Source organism: Vespa mandarinia, chromosome 4 (assembly GCF_050613455.1).
Source record: "Vespa mandarinia isolate Hongniang chromosome 4, ASM5061345v1, whole genome shotgun sequence".
NCBI lineage: Eukaryota > Metazoa > Arthropoda > Insecta > Hymenoptera > Vespidae > Vespa > Vespa mandarinia.
This window is the reverse complement of record NC_140813.1, coordinates 3,983,645-3,999,430: the sequence shown is the minus strand read 5'-3', so window position 1 is coordinate 3,999,430 and position 15,786 is coordinate 3,983,645. Positions and strand designations below refer to the sequence as shown.

Here is a 15,786-nt window from a genome sequence, read left to right as displayed (position 1 = left end):
TAACAATATGATTCTTAACGCGTACTAACATTTGATATAAGGAAAAAAAAAGGAAAAATGAATTAAAGATAAATTGATAAATATATACTTATAATTAATAGAAAAGTAAAAACAGAGCTATCGAAGATATATTAATATTTGACATTTTGAAAACAATAGAAATCAAGTTACAAATGATGTAGGAATTAGATCAAAGATCGATAAAAATAATGGATAGTATCGGATAGTATCGATCAAAGAGAAGATCTGAAATATCTGAAAAGTTTTTGCAAAGACTACGAGCTGAAGGATTTCGTGAGCGAAACGGACGAAGCGTACGAGCGAAGGCGGGTTAAGATGATCCGTAGGAGTGACTCCCGTGGTAGTTAGGCCGGAGTGTGTCCCATAAGGGCACAAGATCCACGGCTTCCGTGGCAGGGGTTGGTCTCGTGCTTCAACGGAGTGGGGGTTGACGATCGTAGCGTGGGTAGGGGTGGTTAGAGGGGCGGTAGGAAGAGGGAGGGACGCGTCAGCTCGGAGTCAGCCGGCCGAAGAGGAGCTGGAGGGAGCACCGAGAACCGAAGCGAACTTGCCAGACGAGTTTCTGCCGAGGCCCGACGAGGAGACACGAGCACAGCGGACACGTCGTCGTACTTACGTCGAATGGACACGACACTCAAACGCAACGTAGACGAGATTGAACGTTTCGTGGACTTGGTATTAAACTAACCGTGTTAGGCTTTAGCGTCGTTGCTAGTGAACGTTGATCGTGCTTACGTAAGAACGTATATATTTATATATACCTGCGTCCTCTATAATTGTGTAAGAAGTAAATCGTGTAATCGAGATTATCTTGAAGTTGATATTTGGATTGGATTCGAGGGGTATTTCTTGCGTCCATTCATCCAAGTTTCTCTGATTGGCAAAAGAAGCATTAACGAAAGAAAAAAAGAAAAAGGGAAAGGAAGAAAGGACGAATCTACGGTCGAAGAGGAGAGAGAGAAGGAAGAAGTTGTAGCACCTGCCGCAGTCGGTCTCTGGCGGCGCCACTCACGTGTTGCATGCGTGCCGGGCTATCCATCATGGTCGCGGACGCGAACCGGCTCTGATTGGTCGAACAGAGCTCACGTGGTATGGTAATTGAGCTCCGGTGGGCGGGAAGGAGCAAAAGGGGCCGCGGTGGAGCCGCTCGCGGAGGATCTCAAAAGTGGCGGTAGGAGAGGAGAGGATAAGCCGCTGTCCATCGGGAGTCCGGTGCTGCTCTTCGCGGCCTCGCTCTTTTCGCTTTTTTATCTACCTCTATCTCTTTTTCTCTTTCTCTTTTTCCATCTTCTTTCTTCCCTTCTCACCATTCCTCAAAACCCTCTCCCCTTCCCTTCATCTTTTCCCAATCGTGGAAAGAGACATAGACAACTCTCTCTCTCTCTCTCTCTCTCTCTTTCTCTCTCTCTGTTTCTCTCTCTCTCTTTCTCTCTCTCTCTCTCTCTCAGTCTGTCTGTTTGTCCTTTCTTATCTCTTTTTTTCTCCTTCTGCTCTTTGTTTCTTTCCTGTTTTTCGTTCAAAAGGACAAGGCAGACAAGTAAGGAGAATGTATCGCGGTGAAGTGGTCAATGTGCAGTCGTGAAAATGTGCTCAACGTTTGAATGAAACGTTCTCAACGAAACTGAGTTGAGTGTTAGAAGAGACAGGACTAGTTTACTCTGTGAATATGTGCACGGGAATGCAAATGTCCTCATAAAAGAAGTAACGTGTTACGGTGAGAGAACATGATGTCGCTGGAACGTTCGGTATAAGGAACTTGGACGTTGGCTGAGAACCCTGATAAAGGGAACAAAAGCTGTTTGAGAAGAAGAGAGAGAAAAAGAGAGAAAGAGAGAGAGAGAGAGAGAGAAAGAGAACAAGAGAAATATTGAGAAAGAAAAATTGAGAAGGAGAGAAAATGAGCTCCTTTCTGATGAATCCATCCGCCGGCGGTGGCTATCATCACCATCATCAGCATCAACAGCCGGCGGGTAGTCATCATCTAGCTGCTAGTTCGGTTATGGTCGATCCAAAGTTTCCACCGAGTGAAGAATACAGTCAGAGTAACTACATACCTTCTACTGGTGCTGACTTCTTCTCTGGCAGTACCGCCAGCCATCATCTCAATCATCCCCAGTCCCATCAACTTCAATATGGCTATCACCAGCACCATCATCAGGCTGCAACAACTCCGTACGGAGCATCATCGGCTGTTCAACTGAACGGTGGTTATGCCGGATACGGAGGATATTATGGGCCACATCATCCTCATCACCAGGTTCACGCTGTCCATCATGCAAGTTTGCATCCTCATCATCACGCTGTTGGTGCCCTAGCAATGCCACCAGAAGCACAGCAACCACCTCACACGTGTCCATCTTCGATGCAAGCACCGCAACAGCAACAACAACAGCCACCAGTCACAGCGTCTACCGTTCTCGGATCGACTCCCTTATCGCCGTCCATTATGCAAAATCACGTGCAACAGCAAGAAGCTATTCAGCAACATCAACATCAACAACAAAATCAGCAACAACCACACGACGGCAACGTTTGCAGTCCAGCAGGTTCTGGCTCGTTGCATCGGGACAATTCACCGGATCTTCAACAACAATCTACCCAACAAACTCAGCATATACAAAATGCACAGCAGCAACAACAACAATCGCAACATCAGCAACAACAGCAGCATCACGTAGACGATGGATCCGATCAAGACGATGTTGAAGACGATCAGATGATGGACGGCTCGCCTGGTATGATGGAGGAAGAAGATGATGACGAAGAAAATGGAGATCGTGTCATCTATCCATGGATGAAAAAGATTCACGTTGCTGGTGTAGGTGAGTTCAATGTTTCATAGCATCAATTAATATCGATTCAATAACAAATTTTTTCATCTTGTATACGAATTACAATTGTACGTTTTGTAAATGTTTATTGCTTTATATATATAATAGATATACTAGGTAGTATAGCAACGAATATCATTATGATCGTCCGTCGGATACTGAAAAATGTGGATAAATAATTTAACTATTTTATTATTTCTATTAATCTCTAAAAATGATAATTTTCTTTAATTTCAAAATCTTAACTTTATCTTTTATATATATTTTTTTTTATTTCATTTTATAACACAATCGTCATTCACGAAAAATTATTGAACAATTGTTAAATAATATTTTAATCCTTTTAAAATTGTTTTTCATTAATGATTTGAATTTACCAAATTAATTATACCTGAAACATATTCTTTTTTCATTTTCAAAGAAAGAATTTTATGGATCATAAGAAATTTTATGGAACTTAAAAAAAATTTTATGGAGCATAAAAAATTGAAAAGGAAAACATTGAAAATATTTACAGGTACAGGGTGTTAAGTTAATCTATATTGAACCTGTTCTACAAATTACATAGATCCAAAATAGGGGAACTCTATTGTTGAAAATTTGTATGTACACCTTACATTATGCTAGTACAATAATTCTTCTTGCGAACTTCGAAAGATATATGGGTATAAATTTATCGTATACTTTACGACAAATGTGTAACCTGTATAAGGGACACAGCAGTATAAAAGTAGATTTTGTTACGCCTGATGTATCAATATATCTTATGTCCTACCAAACGTAACAAACTATTGGGGAGTGAATAAAAGAAATTCATTTTTTTACATTGATAATTTATTACTATATATGAAACGTAAGTTGAAAGTAAAGAAAAAAAAGAAAAAAAAAAAAAAAAAAAAAAGAAAGAAGAAAAAAAAAGAAAAATAGAACTAAAAATTGTACAACTTTCATTATAATATGCAATAAGAAAGAGGATATACAAATTCAAATTTCTTTTTATTTTCTGATTATTTGCACATTAAAGAGAAACTAAATATTATTCTTACGATTGATACGACTTCATGATCGCGTGTCATCGTTGTTTTAATTGTTTTAAAAAAATATTTGGAAGTCATAGAAAGAGAAAAACTTCCGTGTCATGTTTCTCTTAGCCTCTAAAGGCGTTTTCTTCGACGAAAAAAAGGAAAAAGAAAAAAAAAAAAAAAAGAAAGAAAGAAAGAAGAAAAAAAGAAAAAACGAAGGCATAAGGAGATAAATTTTTGCAACGTAATATTTTTTGCTGCTACTAGGGTACCTTACCAGGTTCAAATTTCTATTCCCTTTGACCGTATAAAACCGCTGCTCATTCTAACTTGCAACTATTTCCCTTTGAGTTTCTTTTGACTGGTCTAGGTTGCCGGGAACACGAACGGCAGGCTTCGTGCATTGGCATAAAGAAATGGTACGAGAAAATCGAAACAACTCGTTGACTTTACGAAATGATTCGATATAAGCGCACTGTACGTAGAAAATTATTTTGAAATTAAATTAGATCAATATTTCAAATTACGAATATCTCCATTTGCTTCAATTCGATGTCCATGTTTTTTCTTTGCTTCTTTTTTTTATTTCTTTTTTTTTTTTTTTTTTTTTTAGTTATCAATAGAAGAGTATCAATTTGTGTCATTAATATTGATTAAATAAAATTCAATTGAAATTTGTTCCTATATATAAATTCCTTTAACAAAAACTTATTTAGACAATAGTTGATACGATTTATTTGTCACTTAATTGATGACTGTCTCTTAATGTTGTATAAAAAGAAAAAAAAAGAAGAAGAAGAAAAAAGGGAAAGAAAAAGAAAAAAAAGAATACTCCGTTATACAGAAGAAAATGAGTAAAATATTTGTTCCGTTAGATTAATTCACGTTAAAATACTTACCTCGATATGCTTGAATAAGCAATATACATATATATTCATTATTCCAATAATCGCGTGTACGCTTCATCGAAGATGCCAGATTAATTAATTGGACATATAAAATGCGTACGAATAACGAACGAAATTCTAGATATAACATTGATAGAAAATTTATAATGAATTATTTGTAAGAGTTAAAAAAAAAAAAAAAAAAAAAAAAAAAAGAAAAAGAAAAAGAAAAAAAAAGAAAAAAAAGAGAAGAAAAAAAAAAAGAAAAAAATAAATAAATATCCCAAATGTTCTTTAAATTTTACAAAAGTGATTGATTTTAGATTGTAAGAAAAATACGATCGTATAATTTATTTATATTACGATCAATGTTATTATATTTACTTGATGCTTGAAATATACATTGATATTTTTCATAATATTTCTATATCAACGTTCAAGTGCCTTCGTGCTTGCAGTATATAACGTTGTCCGTCGGAACAGACAGGACTGCAATCTCTATCCTTCGAACGTCGTTCACTGGACGATGGAGTTTCGAGGGACCATGAGAAAGAGAGAGAAAGAGAGAAAGAGAGAAAGAGAGAGAGAGAGAGAGAGAGAAGAAGAGAGCAACGGTCAGTCTCGGAATGGAATGTGTCCGTGCACAGATTCTAAACCAGACTCATTCCCTTGTTTTCTATATCGGATCGGACCACCAACAAACATTTCCTAGAAGGGAACCCGTTTGGGTTCTTGTACGCGATATTGGCGAAATATTTCTTCCCGTATCGATAATCGACAATCGAACGTCCAACAAGAGCTTGTTCATCTACATTATTCTTCTTTTTTCTTCATTTTTCATCTTTTCTCAAGACTCGTCTCGATCTATCCTATCTACTTCTTCTAACTATTATATTATAGATACAGGTGATCAAATGATATAACTATATATCCCTTTTTCTTTTTCTCTCTCTCTCTTTTTTTTTTTTTTTCTTTGGTTTAATAATCTCGAAACGACGTATTATCTATTATCGTTATCTTTATCTTTGCTTATAGTATCACACCGAGATCATGAATTCTAGACACTAACGAAGTATCGGGAGACGCTTCTCCATTTCTCAACAACTCTCTCTCTCTCTCTCTCTCTCTCTCTCTCTCTCTCTCTCTCTCTTCTTTTTACTCGTGCGAAAAAGAGACCAAAAGATCTCCGGAAGCTATATAGAGAAACGGAGACTCCGTTCGAGATTCGCGTTACACAATTTTCTGCTTATTATGCGGTGCTCGTCCTTTTCACTCAAGCAACGCTATACTAGCGACGTTAGTTTATCCAACGTCTATGCGTACGTATGTAACTACACGTAGATAGGTAGATATAGGTAAGGTATATGCGCGTTTCTTGTTCTTCGGATAACAGCAGAGTCGTTTCCATTAATAGCACGGTGTCATACGCGAGTGAATGCGAATAATGCTCGTATGACTACGTTGTTCTCTGGTTTCTTCCCTTTCTATACCTCACTCTCTTTCTCCTCTCTCTCTTTCTTTCTTTCTCTTTCTCTATCTCTCTGTCTCTTTCTCTTTCTATTTTCCTTTTTTTCTTTCTCTTTCTACTTAAAACTCTTTGTTCGAACGGAAGACAGTATTATTCCATTGACGTCCGCTTTTCACGACGAATTTCATCAGTAAAATCATTTAAAGGCTCATATATATATATATATGCCTGTGCGTGTGTGTGTGTGTGTGTATATGTGTACGAAATTAGAGTGAAAAGATATCGAAAAAGTTGGAAGATTTTTTTCTCTCAATTTTCTTTTTAAATGGGACCTAATGAAAATTGAAGATCGTACTTAGTCGAGGAAAGAAGGTTTAAAATAGGTATTATTATGGATTCTTATTTGTTTTGTTATTTTTATATATCACGTAATAGTTTCAATGATTAATTAATCCGAAACAAGTTTTACATACGAGCTCCTTATACCGTTTTTGTTTGATTTAAAATCGCCTATGATACGTATTATTTAATGATATATGTGATTACTTTTTTTAACGATATGCATCGGATAGAAGAGAAACCATTTCAACTCATCTTAAATCGATTATAAAGAGGTTCGAGATTTATCGAGATGAATGAAAAAAAAAGAAAAAAAAAATCTGAGAACTATAATTTTCACGAAAGAACTATAACAGATTGCACCTATGCGTTTAATTATTTTCTTATGATAGATCTATTGAATTAATTTGTTTCAAATATCAATCGTTTTTCAAAGATTAAAATAATGATAAGAATTCATTGATGTGATTATATCAAAGAATATTGTAAATAAAGTCTAGAAGAAATTCGAATGGCTCCATAAGTATCTAAGGTCTTTAATAACTTAAGTACCATGGTCAACATTCGAATGATGCCCCGTCCGTCGTCGTTCTACCACTAACGATGTTAATTGAAACAATATTCAGTGACGTAACTACTTACAACGGTCAGTCTTCGATCGAAGAACTTATTAAAAGTATTCGGTAGGATTGAAATAACGATATTCCTTTAAGTAACAATAATAAGTACTAATATATCTTTGAGGATAAAATCAAAATTCTTTGAATAAAAATATTTAAAAATCATATGATTTTGATTGTATTACGTATAATATAAAATCGTTCGATTGTTTCATGCAAAAAGATTAAATATAAAATTGAAATAATTCTTCGTATCTCCCGATGAATATTATTCTTTTCTGTTAACATTTTTGAGATCATAGAAAAATATCGAAGAATGATGTTGGTGAAAAGAGAGAAAAGAAGAAAAAGCAAGAATAGTAACCGTGTATCGATCTGTTTCTTTCAGCGAATGGTTCTTATCAACCTGGAATGGAGCCAAAGAGGCAGAGGACCGCGTACACGCGACACCAGATCCTGGAGCTCGAGAAAGAGTTCCATTACAATCGTTATCTTACGAGAAGGCGGCGGATCGAGATAGCCCATACATTGGTACTGTCGGAGAGACAGATTAAAATTTGGTTTCAGAATCGACGTATGAAATGGAAGAAGGACAATAAGCTACCGAATACGAAGAACGTTCGTAGGAAGAACGCGAACGGTCAGGTCTCAGCAACAACGACTACTACGAAAACAACGAAGGGTACCAACAATAGAACGAAAAGTGTCTCCGCTGCTGCTGCAGCTGCCGCCGCTGCTGCTGCCGCTGCTGCTGCTGCTTCAGCAAATGGGAACAACAACAATGGACAGAGGAAGAACAATAACAATTCACCTTCCAGTGGTTTAGACGGTAACAATTTGGAGACTGGAGTTGGCCTCGATATGGGTGACGTTCACGGTGTCAACTCGTCTCTTCCTCATCCGAACGTGGTACATCCGAGCTTTCAAGGTCACCCTCATCCTCTCGCCCACCTACAAGCACAGCTGAGTCACCATCACGTGGCGGCTGGAATGATGGACGGCCCAACAACGATCGGGCCAACGATCGGACCTACGATCGGTCCTACGATCGGTCCTACGATCGGTCCTACGGGTGGACCAATGGGACATATGTCTTCCGGGAGCATCAGTCCACTTGCACCGGCCACCAGTCCTCCTGGACTCTCTCAAGTATCGACCTCAGTTGTCCCACCGCCACCGATAAAGTCCGATTATGGACTTACCGCCCTGTAACACCCGCTTACTGAACAGAATCACGATCATCGAATTTACTCTATTGGTGATTTCGACTACGATCTCGCGGTTGGGACCTGAAGTCGATTACTTATTTTCAATTTTTAAATAATACTTCCCTTTTTTTTCGAATTATGGGATTTATCGTTATTATTTTTTGTTTCTTTTCTCTATTTTCTTTTTTTGTTTCCTTTTTGTTTTTTTTTTCTTTTTTAAATCACTAAAGAAAACAAAAATTCCGAGATTCGTATAGAGAATCGCAAAAATAAGCAACGCGAGATGGAGCTCGTATTTTTCGTAAATATTATTCCGAGTTGCAAATCACTTGTTGATTTATTATTGTTGTTCTACGAAGTATCCAAAAATATTTGGTGGATAATTAATGTGTATCAAATGGAAGACATCAATTGTTATAGATTTGATCAGACTCTCAAGATATAATTCTTCGACGGTAAGATATCTATTATTTTGAAATTCAATTTCGAGACTTAGTTATTGATGAAATGGACAACATGAAAAATATCATAAATATGATATTTCGAAATAGCCTAATCATTCTATTGTTTCTCTTCAACGTGCCATCGCGCTTGTAGTCAACTACTACTTACTTACTTAGCTTCTTTCTTGTCTCATTCTGCGATATCCAGAAGTACATGTTCGTAATCATTTCCATAAAGACATCGCAAAGGTGACATTACGTATGTAAATGTACATATATATAGCCGACATATTTGTACATATTTGTGTAAAGAATAAATATAATATCGAGTGCGTGACGCAGCGATCTATGTTTCACATATTCTTATTCTTATTATTAATTATTGTATGATTGTATGATTTTAGAGTAATAAATCGTGTTAAGTCGTCAAATGAAAGAAAAAAAATTGCGAATTGATTGTTATTATTATAGAGACGTTTGCTTCAGCTCGTATTAGATAATAACCGGTTCTTATCTTCACAACCATAACGAGAATTACGGCTTCCGACACCGAAATTACGCGAATCTGTGTTTATTAAATGGTCATTTGAAATATTAAAAATAAAAAAAAAAAAAAGAAAAAAAAGAAAAAAAAAGAAAAAAGGAAAAAAGAACAAAAAAATGAAAAATTATATAAATGAAACAAAAAAAGTCAAACAAAAAAAAAATAACTAAATAAAAAGAATATAAAAATCGAAGCAACGACGACTATTCACCAGTATTTAACCTTAAATATGTTTAAACTTAATACCTAACTTTTAATAACGTCGACTCTCAAAGTTGAGCCTAGATTCAATCGGTCGATACATTATCGTTGTCGTCGTTGTCAGTAAAACCGTGAAAACCGTGCCGATCGCGAGTTCCATGAATACTCATACAAAGCGATATACCGTATCGATCCAATGTCATACAAATTTAAAACTTCCGGCCGAGTTATCTCCCTCCGATAATAATCGCGTGTCTTACGTTCGAGCAGTTCTTTGTCCTTGCCGCTAAAAGTTTCAATAGAAAAGAAAAGACGAGCGAAATAAAAAAGGAAAATAGAAAAAAGACAAAAAAAAAAGAAAAAAAAAGAAAAGAAAAAAGAAAATAATATTCATTGAGATTCATGGATCATTTTTCGTTCTGTAGAAATAAAAAAAAAAAAAAAAAAAAAAAAAAAAAGAAAAATCACTTGTAAATACTATCTCGAATATAATATATAATATTAGGTCGTCAAAAGTTTTTTTCGTTTTTCGAAATACTGGCAGTTAAAATTGCTGGGTGAAAATGCCGAAAAAAAACTTTTTGGACAACCTAATATAATGTCTATTTTTATTGAAAAAACGCGCGAGGAATCGACCAATAACGAATAGGATGCGATTATGTGTTCGACGAAACCGGGAAAACTGATCGGGAAGAAAACTGTATTATTATTATTATTATTATTATTATTATTATTATTATTATTATTATAATTCTTTTTTATCATTATTACGATTACGATTAGATTATGATTATGATTATTATTATTATTATTTTTTTTTTTATTATTATTATTATTATATGAGTAGTAATCAAACGATTTATGCACAGAGTTGCTGTGACGATATACCAAAACGATACTAACTAATAAATAGTTGATAAATAAAGTAGATCGTACATGTATTAAGACACGTTAATTCTAAACAATGACAGAAGTACATAGTATATATAAAGATATATATATATATATGATACGAGACGTTTAGTGTAATCGGCGTTGATAAGCGATAGATGTATGAGAAATGTTCTAATAAGTGTGACATTATACTTCATATTATATGATGTATATATCTTGTATGATAAGAATTTAATCGGGCACACACTCCAATGCTTATGTTTATATTGATTATTGAGTCAATCAATTACGATCGTGAAATAAATGAATAAATAAATGTTTCGTAATTTACAATATAATCCCGTGTTTTCGCCAGACCTAAAAAAAAAAAAAAATAATAAAAAGAAAAAAAAGAAAAGGAAGAAAAAGAAAAGAAAAAAAAAGAAAACAAAAAAACGAAAAAAAAAGAGGAAGAAGAAAAATGGAAACAGAAAAAAAAAAGATTAATGGAAATATAAAAGCTATTTTTTTTATCATTGAAATTATATTATAATATACTACTATATTTTTAACTATTTTAAGATGGTGAACAGAATTTTACTTTCCACGTATTTCAAAATTTGCAAGTCTAATGAATTTTAACTTTTCATAACGTTAAACTTCAGGATCGACGACACGATAAAGTTTTCACACTTCTAAATTACGGACAGCACGTATCGTAAAAATGAAATCAATAGATTATACAGAACTTATGACGATACTTTCTATTCGTCATGATTTATGCAAAAATATGTGCACTTATTTGCGGCATTATCGCAGGTACGTTGCAACGTGATAACTGCACGATTGTGTTTATATGACTAAAAGAAAAACACATAACATAACAATCGTTTCTACATGAATTCAACGCTACTTGAAGAATGCAATTTTCATAATTTGCAATCATAATAATCAAAATGATTTATTATACTCCATCGATGAATAATTTTTCTCATTCGCCATTGTGCTAATCCTATTTCTAACGAAGGTAATTAATCGCAATATAATTGTCATAGTTGTCAGAGAAACAAAACATCATAAGTATGGAATATACGCTTATGATAACTAAAGAATTTTACAAATTATTAATTCTTAGAATTTCGAAAATCGTGTTGAAGGAATATCATAGTTGTTATTGGCATAGTTGATTATATTCCATCAATGTATAGATTTCTTTTTCCTTAATAACTATAATTTTTAATAAATCAAAATTAATCACTGTCAAAGTTACATAATATAAGTGTTAATTTTTCGATAACATTAATCAATAATTTTTCGTAAAAAAAAAAACTTTCAAATGAAATTATACAAAATATTTTACTTTGGACATGACAGAAATATGACTGATTCTTAATAATTCGAAAGTTAATATTATCGTTAGAAAATTGCGATCGACGTAAATAAATATAATGTATCCAATACCATCGTTTTTAAACAAAAATAAAAAATTAAAAATTAAAAAAAAAAAATATAATAATAACAATAATAATAATAATAATAATAATAATAATAATAATAATAATAATAATAAAACGGAGTAAGAAATACGAGAGGAAAAAAAATCGAGGCTCTCGTTGGTATCGTCGAAAGCTCGACGTTCCCCATTTCTCCTGGCAGAATTTCTCTCGCTCGAATCGTCTGCTTTCGCTTCCCACTCCTTCCCTTATGGAGGCAGGATGTATATATATATACAAACACATGTGTATGTTTGCACGAAACATGTGTGTGTAAGATATATTATATTAGTATATGGATACTATATAGGTATATATATACATGCGTGTGTGTGTGTGTGTGTGTGTTTGAGGATGAGACAGAGGAGAGGCAGGCAAGTTAGTACGCATGCGCGAGCACGTGCGTTGAAGCTCGGCCCGGGGGATATCCCAAGGCGAGTAACGTGGCTACAGCCGGAGGCCGGAGGGGTGGTACCTGTGAAGAAAAGTGGGGGTAAAGCATCGAGGCTCTGCCTCCGCCCATACGGCCGAGATAAGCCGCGACCGGACTCGAAAGTCCGGCGTGCCCCTTTTTACGTCCCTTACTTGCTGCTCTTCCGACTTCAATCGTCTCTCTTAGAAAATATTGAAAACGCTTCTCGACTCTTTCTATATCTTTCTTTCTTTCTTTCTTTCTTTCTTTCTTTCTTTCTTTCTTTCTCTCTTTCTTTTTCATTTTCCCCTTTTTTCTTTAGGGAAAAAATGACGAAAAACTAAAGCAATAACTTTTTAAACTTCTCATTTGAAATGAAAATCATTTTATGTATATATATATATATATATATATATATATATATATATATATATATACATAAATGTATACAACGTTTATTTAATACTAAATTTTAACAAGTTAAATTTGTATAAATGTATCGAGAAATAATATTGAACGTTCGTTATAACATTCTTTGTTCTTTTATCAGAAGCATGACTTTTTATTTAACGCCTTTCAAGCGTTTTATTATAATTAATTATAGTATATTGCTGTTGACGTTTATGAAAGCGTTGACCGCCGAGCCAATTTTGCAATCGATTGTTCCCTTATTTTCTTTCATAGATATTATTTACCCCATATCTTTTTTTAATCAAAATATATAATATATAAGTAATATAATATATATATATATATTATATTTTGTTTCTTTTGCATAAAATTCGATTGGATTTTTTTAATGACATTTATTAATATCTATAATATATCGAAGACAGGTCAGCGTGACATTTTCTGATTAGTAAACTGTACAACGAACTATCCTGTATTCGTGGTATTTCATTTAATTTCTCAGAAAAAAAAATGTGATCGGTATGGCTTGATACCATAGAGAAATTAATTTCATCCTTCTAAAATATATATAATATAGATAGGTATATTATAATTTAATAGTGAACTTTAATAATTGTATATTTGAAAATATACAATTATTAAAGTTCTAATAATTGTTCTAATTAAGTATATTTTCCAAATATCACGTTGTTTCATTTATTACGTTATTAACTTTATCTCGTTCATCTTATCGAACCATTTTATTGATCATATTATTCTATATGTAATTATCGTAAAATAGCTTGTCTCTAAAGCATCTTTGCGGGTAGCTTAAATCAAGGCTCTCTCTCTCTCTCTCTCTCTCTTTCTCTCCCTCTCTCTCTCTCTCTATCCCTCTTTCGCTCGTTCCTCTCTCTCTCTCTCTCTCTCTCTTTAGACAAGAAGGAAGGAAGCGTACAAGGATCATTAATTGCAATCTCAATAGACTGTCTAGGACTATCCACGCGACGTGCATGGACCAAGAACACTGACTTCCGGGAATGAGGGCCCTCGCGAGCCATTCTAGAATATGTGGGTTAGATTAAACGCGTCGTTATAACTTGGACAAAGCATTGTTCTTAGAAACTATCTTGGAGTTTATACGTTAATTCTGAACAAAGTTAATATACGTAGGCAGAGTTATACGATATATTATATATTCCTTTCTAATCGATATTTATAAACGAACGTTGGAACTTTTATTAATTTCAATTAAATAAAAATATTTAAATTTTGATCTAAATTCGAATAATTCGTGGAAAAACTTTTATAATGTAACGTATTGTAAAATTAATATCTAATGATATAATTTACTTTTATTTAATTTAATTTAATTTAATTTAATCTAATATATTGCGTTTGAAACGCTTGAAAGAATTTATATTGCATAGAAAAATTTAAATGATAGGTTTTTCAAGATCGTAGAAACGACAAAGAAAGGATATCCTTTTTTGCCTTTCATTGTTTTTTTTTTTTTTTTTTTTTTTTTACATCGTCGTTAATACAATGTCTATCGTATGTGTATGTTCATGCAGATTCGAAAATGAATGTACGCCATCGTTCAAAGCTTTGGACTCTACAATACACGGATTTTCGCTATTCCACGTAGTTGCATTCTCTGTGACCTTACTTTCCAAACAGCAATATGACAAATGATCCATGCGGTCTGCTCATTTTCTACATATCCGTTCCACAATCGCTCCATCTACATACCGTGCGTGGCTCGATGCGAAGTCGTGAAGCGGGTGGTCGCTTCCAGATTGTTTTGCGAACACCTAGATCAAAATGGGGCCATACCGGACACTGATCGTTTCTCTTTTTTTTTACTTTGATCATGTTTTATATCTCACATTTTTCGTGCATAATACATAAATAAATACTAGGAAAATAGATATAATTACAGAAATGATATTTACTTATAAAATGATTTCAACATCTAATAAAATCGTATTGTTAAATCATGAAATAATTAAAGACATTGATAATTAAGATATCTAAGTGAAATAGAATTTATGTCAAGTCATGAAATAGTTCATCAGAAAATATAGATCGTAAAATATAAGAATAATGTTAAAAAGAATCGGATTCGAGGTCTACGTGAAGCTAAATGAAAATTTAAGAAAAAAACTAAAAAAATCTATTGATAAAAACTCTTTGTTGTAGCTCGAAAAATATTGTTAAAAAAATGGTATGATTCGAGTTTGATGAGGATATGAATTTATTACAAGAACGAGAGATTACATAATGAAACTTATAAAATAATGATGAAGTTAAATATAATATTAAAAATAGTACATCATTTTAATACGCAATTGTATTTATCTAACTGTTGTTATTTTATATGTTTAATCATATATGTATCTAATATCAGTTTCAAACCATAAAGTCGAAAATAATACCGACGGCTGAACAAAATTGTAAATTCAGAAAATAATGATAGATCTGGTGTGAACGATCCTCATTAGATGTAATTGGAAGGGATTAACGAGTCACGGCTCCATTTATCAAGTAGCGTAATTACAAAGCATCTCTCTTGCTTTCTCACTCTCTCCTCTCTCTCTCTCTCTCTCTCTCTCTCTTTCTCTCTCTCTCTCACGCTTTCAACCATTTCACTCGCACCTCCTCCACATCAGCCTTACTCCCTTGCATTCATCGCGATGCTTTACGCGCCGTGCTCGCTTCGTCGACTGACTGACATCCCCCAAAGACAGTTTCGCATCTCGAATACGTTGGGTTGTAACTAAAGATAACAGAGCATTTCGTGTCGTCGAGAAAAGGGGAGAGCGAGAGATATCCGAAATGAAATTTCGATAGATTTTGCATATTTACTTTTAAATCTATCTAATAATCTTCTTTTAAGAACCTATCTAATAATTTTCTTTTTTGTTCTCTTTAATATTTTTATCATACTTTATAATAAAATTATTGTAGAGTTTTTACAATATCAATATAAAAAATATATATATATATATATATATCATCATCATTATAAATT

General features: G+C 33.7%; 1 protein-coding gene across 1 annotated transcript; it reads left to right on the top strand.

Annotated features, from left to right (window-relative positions):
• The first annotated feature begins 567 nt into the window (after positions 1–567).
• Positions 568–9,434, top strand: Dfd (homeotic protein deformed). Its single transcript, XM_035875787.2, has 2 exons — positions 568–2,843; positions 7,577–9,434. Exons 1-2 carry the CDS (start codon positions 1,919–1,921, stop codon positions 8,398–8,400), a joined length of 1,749 nt encoding a protein of 582 aa, XP_035731680.1. The 5' UTR covers positions 568–1,918; the 3' UTR covers positions 8,401–9,434.
• Positions 9,435–15,786: the final 6,352 nt, after the last annotated feature.

Bases quoted from the DNA above. Each gene is read 5' to 3' on its own strand.
- Dfd (XM_035875787.2), top strand. From the start codon at position 1,919: ATGAGCTCCTTTCTGATGAATCCATCCGCCGGCGGTGGCTATCATCAC. The intron at 2,844-7,576 runs GTGAGTTCAATG...TGTTTCTTTCAG, and splicing joins GATTCACGTTGCTGGTGTAG to CGAATGGTTCTTATCAACCT.